The sequence below is a fragment of the Hesperophylax consimilis genome, chromosome 26, assembly GCF_061612785.1.
Source record: "Hesperophylax consimilis isolate HC1 chromosome 26, BYU_Hcon_1.0, whole genome shotgun sequence".
Taxonomy (NCBI): Eukaryota; Metazoa; Arthropoda; class Insecta; order Trichoptera; family Limnephilidae; genus Hesperophylax; species Hesperophylax consimilis.
This window is the reverse complement of record NC_142861.1, coordinates 16,315,714-16,329,637: the sequence shown is the minus strand read 5'-3', so window position 1 is coordinate 16,329,637 and position 13,924 is coordinate 16,315,714. Positions and strand designations below refer to the sequence as shown.

Here is a 13,924-nt window from a genome sequence, read left to right as displayed (position 1 = left end):
ATGTTGTGTACTCACGTCGCAAACAGTCTGTACATGTCGCTACTGAAATCGAGAGATCCGGTCGCCACCAAATATTGTTGCATTCTCGACACGTCAAAACAGAATGCTGTCTTAACCCCACTCACAACCAAACGGTTCCTATTATTTATCAACTATTTTGTTCTTAGCATTGATCTGAAGCACGCGCATTGTTACAAAACGTCTGACACAAGTGACTCCATGTTTTAAGTCTCAAAAACTAGTAGCAACTGATCAGCTCGGGCTGGTCGTCGCCGACGAGTTTACAAAAAGTGTGTGGTTGTTGCCAAAACCTTCGAGTACCTATCGGATACATGCGTACTCCTGTGGAAAAAGAGCGTTCCACTTATCTGACATTGTATATCGCTATCCCATTTGAATGGATGGAGAAACACGGTTCTGCATATGCAATTTAAGCAATGAATGGTCTTCTTTGGATACGAAACACGTCCACACGTCATTTTTTGTGTTCTTTAACCTTTCCCTTACTGTTCTAAAAAAATACACGCGTTACGGTGCTGTGTAGTCAATATACATCTCAAAATAAGCGATTTAATATCGGAAAAATATGAATATTCATAGCTAATCGATTATGTTTATTATATTGTATATCAAAAGTGATAATAATTGTAATTTAATTGCTGAAAACATGAAAAAACCATCGGCAGATGCTAAAGAAACGTGCGAGGGGTCCACATCTAACGACGGTTCGCGACCAACTGGCTAGCGGTGCGGCTGGCGGCTGGCACAAACACAGCTGTACGGTCGTAGTTATCGATGGTCTAAATCAAAAACTACAACTGCAGAAGTGTGGATGTCTCATGTTCCCGCATAGCGAATTAAAGCGGGACATCAATAGCGTGTCATTTCCTCGCACACTCTTCGCGTATTTAGTATCACACGGTTGATTGTATCGGTGTATTTGTTCCCGATTTTTAACAAAAAACTCTGATTTTTAATTGAATTTGAAAACTATGTAATATATTATTTTTTAATTCAGTGCATAAATGTATAACAGAGGAATACCTAAAATCTGAACCCATAATTTATTATATTTATAGAGTTATTAAAGTTATTAGAAGCAATGTGTAGTAAATACACACCACAGATGAGGAAAGGTTATTCTATGATTTGAACCTTCACAGGAATAGTGATCTTTATCTTACCTTTTATCATAGATGTATTATTATAGATGAGACACTGAGCGATAAAAGTTGGTACATCTGCCTACCAACCTACCACATTAGTCGACGTATGCATATATCGAAATACCTTAACTTTACCTTTACTGCAAAAACAACAAATTGTTTGGCGGCTGATCAATCTACCCTACTTATACTGTTTGTTTGTGTCCAGGTGCCAACGACACAGTCAATAGCGCTGCTGAGGATGACCCCAACTCGCCCATTGCAGGTATGCCCGTCCTCAAGGTCTGGCAGTCTCAACAGGTGAGCCCTTTGAAAAATATTTTTTATTTGAATTTTTAGCTTTTTTGTTGTTGAAAGAATGACAAACTTTTTAAAACCACCTGTGTGGGAAAACAATGCATTTGTCCGTGCAGCATTGACTGGTCCATTATTATTACATTTAAAAGTTATTGTACAACTAACAAACTAAACATCATGCGGTTTTTTCCCGCAGGGGTAGGCAGAGAGGACGAACCGCCAAACTCTGTCTTGGTACACAATTCTCGCCTCATTCACATTCATTCATCATCTCATACATGCTCTTCTATTAGTCTGACTCTTGACATGGCTCAACTCAAGTATCTGATTCACTTGATCGTGCCATGACTTCCTCGGGCGTCCCCGAAATTTGCTATCATTCACATTTGCGTCATATATTCTTCTTACACTCCTTTCTTCGCTCATTCAGTCTACGTGCCCAAACCATCTAAGCGTCTCTTTCTTAATCTTACTCATTACGTTGACTCACTCTTTACATGATTTTACCACACATACGCCTCTGGGATCTCATTTCTACATCATTCAGTTATATTGTATATACAACCAGATATTGGATAAACGAAATACGAGTTAAGCTAACAAGGTGAAGAGATGTGGAATGTTTAAGTTGAGAGTTACGAATGCCATTATTATTGATAGATACGCCCGGGATCATTTTCCGCTAGTGTATCGTAAGTCACTAGGATTTTGTTTTTATGTGAATACGCTACAAGAGTCCCAACTGCTCCCTACTAACCTATAGACTATAGCATTCCCAATTGTTCCCAAACGGGCTAATGTCATTTTACGCAATGTTACGTAAACGGTTTTAAAAGGTGGTCTTTCAGTATGAACAATTTGTTAATTTAACTGTTTTATTCTTCCACAGGTGGTGGTCCTGAAGAGATCTCTCGGAGTTGGCTACGCTGCCGTGGATAATCCCGTATTCTACCGCCCCAACACCGCCATGTTGCTCGGAGATGCCAAGAAGACGTGCGACGCTCTCCTTGCGCGCGTACAACAGCTGTGCATCTAGACCAAATAGCCAATCATTATAACTGTTGCAATATTGTCGTAAAATTATAATATGAATCATCGTTATGTAGCTATCCAATAAATATCGACATCTGTAATTGATGATTAGGCATTGTTACGAATATAAATAATATGATAACAGAAACAAGGGAGATGGGTCATGAAATATTATTGTATGATACCGCAGGCACAAAAGTATCGTCAACATCGAACATTGTTCATCCATATTAGTGAGAATCGCATCTATGCGCCGCGGCGCCCCACCGTTCTTTCTACCCACCAAACGCAAAACTTTTGTTGGCTCCGCCACCTTGACAGTCCGTGCGGTTTGGTCGTAGCTCGGTAACAGTCGGCACAATTCCATGCCATATCTCTCTTTGTGTCTATTACGTATGAACTAACTGTTGTGCCATCTTACTGTAGGTGCAAATTTTAGTTAGGTTTTATAATCTGAATTGCTCGTGCCTCAAATGTTACGGTGTATTTTATTGTTGGTGAACTCATCGAAGGTTTAAAGTATGAATTATTTGATGTAATTCCTATATTATATTGTAATATGGATGTAAATTATTATTACATCTATTTTTTTAATAGTGAATCTTTTATTGTAAACATGTTTAGAAGTTATGGTATGATTGATAAAGAATACAGTGTATGTTTGTGAAGCCTTTGACATCGGAATAGAATAGGTAGATAGTCCCTCGCATTATGGAATCAAATAAAGCGCTTTTGGTAGCGATTGGTTTATCTAAGTATTTAATCTCGATGTTTTCCGTTTGGCTTAAGACAGAACTTTAAGTATCATGTGCGTCCCAGTTACTGTAAGAGCCACTGCTGTTCAGTTTGTATGTATATTTTTGTTGGGATGTTTTGCAGAAATTTAAATGTAACATTGTCTTCAAATGGCAAATGAGCTCCATTTTAAATTCCGATTCTAGGTGTGTTTCAGCTTTTTATCAAAATATGATCATCTGTCAAGCAGACGCGGCCCGTGACTGTAATTACCAGCAGTGCATTTCACTTTTAAAATGTACCTAGTCTGTAATTTAGGTGGAGCAAATTAATGAATGGGAACACCTACTGCAATTCATTCTATCTTCTAAGTTATATTTGTAAAATAACTGATTAAATAATACAAAATTATCTCGAAAATAAAGGACACTCAATTCATCGTTGAAAATATAGCGAAACCGTTTGATTTTACCGCGAACGAGTTCCAATGTGTTAATGTTGTTGCGTTAACATTGAACATTAGTATTTCTAAGCGAATCCATTCCAAACGCATTGGATTACACATGATCAAAGTGATGCAAAATTCACTCGCCGTCAAAGCACTTCGATAATGCACGGTTGGGTTATGTATCTGCACTGCTCTAACACGTAATTTGACGTTAAGAGTGTAATCTGTCTCTCTCATGTCACCGTTTCGGCTACTTCGGGCTGTCTTGATACCGCCCGATGCTGTTTTAGTAGTATGGTAAAAGTTGGTTCTGTGCATATCTGGGTATGCACGACCGCTTGCTCTTGCGCGGGATTTTTTTACTAGAAGATAGCTCAAATAATGACCTGACGGGAATTACGAATCTCTTACATCAATCACTGGGGCACAAATGTCGTTGTAATTTGTTATGTGGAGATTGAAGACAAGCAGTGCAATGCACAAATGCACGTACCAAGGAACCGCCTCTGCTGTCAAGCATAACAATATGAAACTCGTGCTTTTTTTGCTGATGAAGCGTTGTTCAAAATCTGAAACGAACCTTGAACCTAGACATATCAATTGTAAAAATATAACAAAATGGTACTGATTTTTCATTGGTCATCTTTTGTAAATGCTACATTTGAATCTTTAAAAAACATCTCAACTTTAGTTTTGCATTTTACAAAAAAAGCTTTGCAACTGTTAGTTACGTAAAATACATGCATTGGTTCACGGCGGTGATTCTTCCAGTAACTGGACAATAGTTAAGATTAAACAATGAAATCTGTGATTGATTACAGTGCTTATGAACTTATTGTGAATTGACTTTAAAATGTTACATTTTTTTATCCATTTTTACAAAGTTTTATAAAAATTGCAATTATTAATGCACAGATTTTTTATATTGCAAATATACTCGTAATATAAAGAAAAAAATATTTGCTCATGTAATTTTTATCTTAAATAATTCTAATCCCCTTTTTACAACATCTAACTTTAATGATAACATATTTTTATACGAGGTCTCTGTGTTTTGCGTGCTCCTATTGTAACATAGATAATTTTTACATGCACTATGATTTTTTTTTTGTTTTTCTACAATTTTTCTTAAAAAGTGACTTACCTAATATTTTTACATTACAATTTTTTTTTTTACCCTTCGAACTTCCAAAAATATGATTAATTGGTGTGTGGATGCTGTATTCTACTTTAAATACTCTCGAAAGTGTAAAAAGTTTTTTATGCTTATTTTTAAGTAGAAAAATGTCTTATGAAATTGTGTTTGATTCAGTCCTTTTTGAAGACTGTTAAATGTTTATTTTTCAATAAAAAATATAAAAATAATTATCTCTTGCTGTTTTCATTTAAAAGATATCGACTGTTTCAATTTGGCTCGTACCAGTGGCGGGCAGTTTTATCTAAGGAGCGTATGTGCACAAAACTCCCAAACAGTAACAAAGACAAATATTACTTCCTTTTGAATAGTGTGCCACTTAAATTCTTCATAGGAGCGGAATCCAGAATGCACCTTTGCACAGATAATTCCTATGAAAACATTTCATACAAATAATATTCTGTCACGCAGAGTGAGAGGTACATACCTCTCTATCTCCAGAGTCAAAGTATTTGTATTTTGTAGCGCCGCACCGTCCACTAGCAATTACCTTACATTATGTATGTGATTCCAAGCTTTTAACGATGTCTTATTTGTTAGCACCCAGCGAAACACAATAAAAAATGAGAAATTATTATTTACAAAACATTTTCTTCATTATTATTTAGTAAAAAAATATTGTTTTTATTACTTCTTCTATTCTTACAATTACCTAATTAAGTTGTTTTATAAAATAACATACAAGTTTAAAGGTGTAAACAAAAATTGCATTTTGTGAGGATGGATAGAAGCGCAAGGTCCTTCGCTCATGGGAAAACCGAAACCAAACTAAAACTGGTTCTTTCTCTCACGGCGCAACTCAAGTTTACAATTTATGTAATTATCTCAGCTTGTTTAACCATAGAATGAAGTACTCTTCAGCCAGGGGGGTATAACTCCGATCGAAAATTGGAACCGTGAATACCGCGATGTCATATTGTTGCCTAACTATATCCACCAATGAAAAACTCTGAAAGTCTATGGAATAAACTTTCAGAGTTTCTCATTGGTGTATAGTATAATAAGTAGGCTCCGAATGAGAATTGTACTGTCTATATATTGGCATATCTATGGTTTTTTAGGACCAATTTGTTCCATGCAAGTCTGAAGATATCGATCTAGTGAGTGGTTTATTTATGACATCAGCTGTCATCTGTCAGTGTCATATTGCATTAAAAAATGTCTGCAGAATCAAGTAATTATGAAGAAGACATTCTTTATTATCAACGAAGGCGGAATCGTCTAAAAATGTGATCTTGGGTTATTCAGTACCATCCACAATAATTTTAATACATTACAAATTGTATTCCAGACCCAGACACAATACCACCTTCACAAGATCTTCAAATCAATTCAAGGGGGGGGGGTTGTTTGTTAGAGAATTTCTGTAAAACATAATTCCCCACAAAAAAAATTCAAAATGAGTGCTCCCCACAAAATATTTGAAATCCATGGGGGGGGGGGGGGGGGGTTCTTACAGAAGAAGAAAAAAAATTCCGCACAGCCAAAAACATCATATCGCTCATTTGCGACAAGAACGTGACAAAGTAAAAATCTCAATTTGTGATAAAACGCATTTGAAAGTTTAAAATGCCTGTAACTTTTTAATTTTTATGTTTAGACTATTCAGCTCAATACAACATAACTTCAAGGTTTTCGTTTTTTTTGGATCAAATCGCATTCAGACCTTTATGTCAGTTATTAAATTTATTATGATTATTTATTCAAAAAAGGGTCCTCCTTGTTGCGTTATTCTTGTAAAAAATTTTCAGTATTGCAAAACAAACAGATATGTACCGTTTTTCTTGAAAAAAAATGAATAAAAATCTAAACCTTTACAAGTTATGTCGTATTGTTACGTTTTTATTGATAATTTGTAATATAAATGTATGGAACATTTTAATTAAGACACGTTTCTGTCGTAGAAATCTCTGTATTTTTTGTATTTTATTTTACAAAATAAAAGATATTTTAGCGAAGTTATTGTGTAACTTTCGCTGAAATACAAGTAATAATCACATTTAAAAAAATATTATAATTATAACCAGACACTAATATCTGTAGTTTTACTTTTACTCACAACTGTTAGCAATTATAACGTTATTAAATATTTAGGAATGCCAGGAAGGCATTTCTGAATTCACAGTTCACTTAACAATAATAAAATCTGAGTAAATGAAATAAAAAACTTAACACTTAAATCTACAAAAATTCGTAAAAAGGTCTGTAGTACCTTGGAATGTGGTTTTTGTTGATCAGTTCCATTAGATCAGCCTTCTTTCTTTCAGCTATTCCGGGTTTAGTTGTGTAGGCTTTTTTAACCCAATATCAATGTCTTTTTTCTTCTTTATGACTATAGCTCTTTTAAACTCCTCTTCTGCGTATGAGTTTTTGTAATAAATTGCCCGAACATCATCCTTTATGACTTTTATCATCTTGACTTCACTGATTTTGACTGGAACGTTTTCGTCATCTTTTTGTATTGCAAAAGACATTAAACTGCATACATTCTTCCAGTCATAAAAATCTTCAAAGCACATTTCGTTCACTCGGAATGGCTCACTCTTTTTACGAGCAGATTTGATAGCACTGATGAATGCATCGGGCGTGTACATAGGTCCTCTTCGCAATTCTCTTCGCACTTGTCTTTCTATTTGTGAGTGTGCCGAATCCCCTTCATTTTGGGTATGTCCTCTGATTAAATATTTGTGTGTTATTGACTTTATATTTGGAAATTTCAGAACCGCGAAAAGGTACATGGCCACCATAAATTTGTTTTTTTGTTGGCCAGCACAGTTATCAGAATAAAATACTACATTCATATTATTATCTTCGGTACCGTTTGATATCTGCTCGAGATACTTAAATACACACGTACCTATTTCGTTCACACCTCTGCTTGCATTTGCTTCATCCCATACATAACATTCTACAGTATTCTTCTGGACGTCGTATACTGTGAGATTGAGTACATTCAATTTGGATTTGTAGTAAAACACGGATATCTCGCCTTTCGGACACTGAAATACCGCTTGCAAATCATATACGCATACTGTCAGTTCTTCGTTTTTCTTGTCTTTTTCTTTTTCTAATCGTGATAGCGTCTTCTCTTCATGATGTTTTTCATAAGCGTCCTTTTTAGCTTCTTTTTCTTCGGGTGATGAATTTTTAAACGCTTCGCATACGTCACACATATCTTTTTTTGGTGTAAAAAATGATAAGTTGTGCTCTTGAGTAAAAATCCGGTAGAACATTACATAGTTGATGAAAGGAACTTTCTTTTCCTTACAGATTTCGACGTAATCGTGGTGCAGATCAGCAATGGTTTTGCTTCCATCAATGATGTTTCTTCTTGAATGGGCTCGTGTATAGTGAGATTCAATTTTGGGTATTGAATCTATGAACTGCTTGGCTCCTTCTTTAATATTATCGTCAATTTTTGGTTGCTTTCCATGTCGTCCACGGTTATCTGTCATCAATGAAATATTTGTTTCCTTATTTTTCTTGCTTAATGCAGTTGTTATTGGGCGATTATTGATACAAAGCGTATTCTTGAAAAACACCTTGCACACTCTATATTTTTTCCCCTTCGAAATCAAATAAAAAGCATTATTAGTTCGCTTTGGTTCAATAACCTTTCCTTCATCATCGAGTTTGACATAACGATTTGCTGGAATGGCTTCTTCAACGGATGCAGCAATGAAACTCCATTGCTTCTCAATCTCTCCTAAATTCCAGTAATCTTTCACTATTTCACGGCGTTGTTCTTCGGAAAAAAAATTTTGACACTTGAAAATGCAGGTTTCCTTACAGGGTTCTCTTAGTTGACGGGGCGGAACAGTTTTTTGTGATGCTTTTGATTCGTAGGACTGTCCTACATTTCTTAACTGTTTAGTAATGTTTTTTATCCATTTTTCTTTATTCAGTGGTCTTTTTTTTCCTTTTTTTGTAGGTTTAGGGTCTTCATTTGTGCTAATCTGTACATCTGCAGGTGGTGGTTGATTTTTAGGTGCAATTGCTTCATTAAATGGTCTTTTTTTTGCTTTTTTAGCAGGTGTTGTTTCTTCATTGGTGCTCATCTGTATGTCTGCAGTCGGATATCTATTTTCAGATACAAACGTTTCTCTTTCTGTGGGCACGATGCTTGCAATAGCATCCAGCATTTTTTCTTGTCTCATTCTATCATCATTTCCTGTCATCATTTGTTTAGCTGTGTTATCTATTTCTTCATTTAAAATCGTATTTTGCATTATATTTGTTGCGTTCTCATTTTTTTGTTTATCATCAGTCTGTATAGTAGGTATATCAGTCTTATTAGGATTTTCGTTGTCGTCCATAATTATATCTTCATCTTCACCTTCACTAGAACTCTCAATTCTTCGTTGATCTTGAACTAATTCGTAGTCAGGATCCTTCACTGAGTCGTCAGAGTCTTCAATAATTGATGGTATTGATGATGAAGAAGTGCTGCTGCTCAAAGAACTAGTCGAGTCGCAACGAGGCCGGTTACATTGCAGTTGTTGTTCTTCCGGTGCTGATTCACATGGTAAATGTTCATTAATTCTTCGGGCAAGATTTACAATCTTCCTAGACCGTGATTCCATCTGAAAAATAAATTGTAATTACACAATGTTTTTATCATTTATAATGCAACATTGTAAGCTATTCGTTGTAAAAATTTATTATTTTTTATCAAGAATGTGTTAACTTGAGATAACCAATATTAAGATCAAACATTTTGTACTTTTATTATCAACTGTAACGGAACATCTTAAATTAACCAACTAAAAACATTGTTTATTTCAGCAACAACGGTACAATCCTATGTAAACCATAGCATGCGATTACTATTTTTACTACAATAATGACCCACATACAAAATGTCCCGTTATAGCTGCAAAAATAAATCACTAAAAAAACAAAAAGCCGTATTTACCTTTCATCAAAACCGTGACACCATGAGCTGTTACGTTTTTGCCGCAATCGGGCAGCACTTTCCTCCTCAAGCGAGCGGCGACAACTGACGTGAACCGATCTTGCATTAAACTTAAGGGCGGAAAGAGATGGCGCTAAACCGATAGTCGCCGACCTTTTCCCTCATTACTCGGTTATTATTGGCGCTAGAAATATCGCGTTTCAGCAGCAAGTAGAGCGCGATGCGCCAGATTCTACTGTATCATTATTCCATAACGATACACATTTTCGTTAACACGTTCTTGTCGCAAATGAGCGATATGTAATTCCGCACAACAATTTTTTGAAATCCATGGGGAGGGGGTAGCTACGGAATTCCATTTCGAAAAATTCACATTTTTCCCGTTGCAAAAAATATTATATCAAATACCGGTGTAGAGGTTTTTGTTATGTTTTGTTTTTTTTTTTTAAATATTATTTGTGATTTGGCTGATTTAAATAACTTGTCTCTGAATAGACGACCTGTCGCCTTTTAAATTTTTTCGTCGCCGATTCTCGTTCTGAGTAGCCTAAATGGTGATAAATCGCCTTCGTTGGCAACACTGGTAACCATTTAACTTTAGAGCTGTCAAAAATTTATGTGTTGCCACGAGCAAAATTATTCGCGCGCATATTTGTCTGTCAAATCTTTGTTTTTTGGAGATAGATCTAGCGTGTGCAGTAGCAACACTCTTATACCAGATCTGATGTTGACACAACAACGACTATCCTCTTCGGATTTCAATGTCTGTACGTCAAAGTCGCAATTAATCTCAAATTAACGTGATATAAAATGCCAGATTTTGTAAATCATGTTCCTGATATTAAATGTATTGAGGGCCGCACAAAATAGCTTGGCGGGCCGCAGGTTGAGTATGACTGCGCTAGATGCTCAGAGCATTTACCATTGAAATACCTGTAGAAATCCAAAGACAAAGCAAGACTGTATTTAAAATGTTTTATTTTCTAAAAAAACATTATTTTTTATTCATTAGATTTTCACATAAAATATATTTTAATTATATCTATGATAAGTCATTTAAAACTAACCTAACATATAATTTATTTCTATGACATCGATAACGAGATAAACATTAAAGATCATTTGAGGTGCTGGATGTAATTGTGATAAAAATTGTAATTTTGAGTTAAAATGCATAAAAAATTTTTGAAATGCGTAATATTTACTCGTAACTTGTAACTAGTGTTTTAAGTTTTGTGTGTAGCGCCGTCTGTGTAAAAAAATACTGAAGTTTTATTTACACAGTAGATAAAGAAGGGATTGAAGATACCGAAAAGGCAATGGGAGCTAAACAGCTTTTGCATGTTTAAGTTGTTATTGCAGCCAGCTCGTCAATTGATTTTCTTTGAAGGTAAAATTAAGCCGATGTAAAAAAATATTAACTAATAATTATGTTAAGGCGATGCCATACGTAGTAATGTAAAATCATGTGTTTTTGCGTTGAAAATATGGTCGCCTAGAAATGTTTCAGATGCTTTAATTAAATACTGCGAGTGGAATACATCTTGGCCTTTGAAATAATCGAGTATTTTTTAGATAAATCTTTTTATAAGCCCAGAAAAAAATTGTGTAAGGGCCTATGAACACTGCTTTAAAGTTCAAAATCTCCTACTTACGAACCCATTTTCGGTTATGATTTTATTGTATAATGTGGCAAATTAAGTTATTTATAAAATGATAGAATTTTTTTTTAATATTTATGCCTGAACATCCACAAAATAAAATAAAAGGCACTTTTTGGCCATGTTTTTTTCTTGCATAAATCAAAACAGGCGGATGGTGTTAAGCGGAAATTTAAACCTTATCGCCATTTACGTAAGGGTTGTTATTGATAGCGGCTCAATTTAAAATATTACATGACGTATTGCATCGCCTTAATGACTTAATTTGTTGTAAACGTAAAATAATACTTATTATTTGTAAAAATTGACCATTCGAATTGTTTTCGAATAAATTGTGAACAAAACAGATTTTGAAGCTCAGATTCAACATTTTGCCATTCGGAAAATATTGAGATGTTTACTTTACATAATATACCCAAGGTATTTAATAGCAATATGTAAAGTAGAAATTAAAACATGGAGATCGTTTTAAAATGTAATTAAGTAAGGTAAGTAAATGTAATTCGTAGCTTAAATCTTTGATCGAATCTCATAACGGAACATATGTACGTTATAATCTATGCATTCTTATATGGCTCTAATTTAATTACTAAAGGAAAAGACTCTTTGGCAAGAGGTGCTTTTAGATATTAAGACAAATTGTTTGTTTGCGCATGTACATACAGAATATAAATATGAATAAATAGTTTGGTTTGCATAAAAACTCAAGTTTTTCAAGAAAAGGCATATAAATACAATATCGAAATCACCGAATCAATTGAAATAATTGAGTTTTTTATGCACAAAATTATTTATTCATATTCATATGCAGTATGTACGGGTGCAAAAAATCAATCCATCTTAATATTAGCATAACGTGCAATAAGTGTTTTTTTCTAAAATAATTCAATTGGCGCTGTCTTTGAACGAGCAGTAATTTAAAGTTTACCCTTAAGAGTAAACGGAACGTACGTTTTAATCTACGCGCTCATAGATGACGCTAGGAATGGAGAAAGATCTTGCGCTTGTACATACGAATACGAATATGAATAAATAGTTAAATCACTGATACAATATTGTATTTGTATGCCTTTCTTGAAAGAATTGTGTTTTTATACGGACAAAACTATTTATTCATATTCCGTAAATACTTGGGCAAACAAAAAATTAACTTAATACTTTATAGCATAAATTCTTCACTCTAGTTCGTTTTTGTCCAACAGAGCATTTTTGGCGAAATTGAGTTAAGTATGCAGTTGTTCTCAGAAAGCATTTATTTAAAAGATACAAGTGAAAAATTAAAAAAAAAAAAAAATCGTTTTCAAGACGTAGTTTGTCGAGCGTGTTTATCCAACACTTTGTCCATCCAAATTAAAAGTGTGTTTTCTGCATAATTTTAAACATTTGGAACGAATTTTACTTAAAAATAACAATTTCCATCACTTTAAATCATTTTAGTAAGCTTACAATTGAGCTAATTTCATTGTATGTGCGTTTTTCGTAAAAAAACTTTGAAGCGCTATTTCTCCCGATTTACGTTTTCGTCTGTTGGATAAAAACGAACCAGAGCGACGGATTGTAAAAAGCGTATTTTCATAAAATAATTAAATTAGCGTCGTCAATGAAGGAGCAGTATATTAATAATTTAATGTTTACTTCTAATTCTTTTCCACGAATTTGGTCGGTGGTACGCACACAACCATCACAAAATTATTGTAACATGATATACATTTTTTTAGTTAACACGATACAGGCATAATAAAACACTTAATCTGTTTTTACAGGTTAGGATAGAGATACAATTGTAAAAAGAAATCCTGCTAAAAAAATACAAGTACAATGTTTATTGCATGGGGAGGTTCTAATAAGAACGTATATTTCCATTACGTTTTGTGGACCGTGTTATTTCAAAACCTCGAAAAAAAAGACTGAACACAAAATTGATTTTCTTGGAATCGTAACTTATAACAATATAGTATTTAAAAAAAATGCATAGCCATACACAAAATAAAATTTTATTGTGCTTAAATTCAAATTCATTATTCTTTGTATACTTATAACTAAAGTATACATAATTTTTTTTTTTTTTTTAAAGAAAGACAAACATTCCCGGGTTACGAATAACCCAACAATGTTTGAAAATCTCCTACTACCACCACAGAAAGCCGAAAATGTTGCTTGTGTTGTGATGGAGGACTTAGCCAGCCGAGGAATCGAACACGCGACGCTCGGGTGAGACCCAAGCGCTATGCCCACTCAACCACTGACCGGTCGTCGTTGAAATCAATGTTCCACAAATTGTAAATTGATGAGATCATTTGGAAGATTGTGGAAAGCATTTTGTATAACATTAAAAAAAGAAGATAGAAAATTAAACGATACTTATGTAATAAGGTGCAATTAAGATTAATACATTGTAAGTACATACTTAATTTTTAAAAATTACATAAAATAATAACGTTTTCACAGCAAATAAAATGAATATTTCGTATCACA

At 34.2% G+C, this 13,924-nt stretch overlaps 1 protein-coding gene across 1 annotated transcript in view; it reads left to right on the top strand.

Annotated features, from left to right (window-relative positions):
* The window catches only part of LOC149411194 (NAD(P) transhydrogenase, mitochondrial-like), a 66,537-nt gene extending 61,198 nt beyond the window's left edge, over positions 1–5,339 (top strand). The window contains exons 22-23 of the mRNA XM_089647577.1: positions 1,375–1,466; positions 2,353–5,339. Coding sequence (XP_089503703.1) covers positions 1,375–1,466; positions 2,353–2,499 — 239 coding nt within the window. The 3' untranslated portion in view covers positions 2,500–5,339. The remainder of the gene's footprint in view (positions 1–1,374; positions 1,467–2,352) is intronic.
* The last annotated feature ends 8,585 nt before the right edge of the window (positions 5,340–13,924 follow it).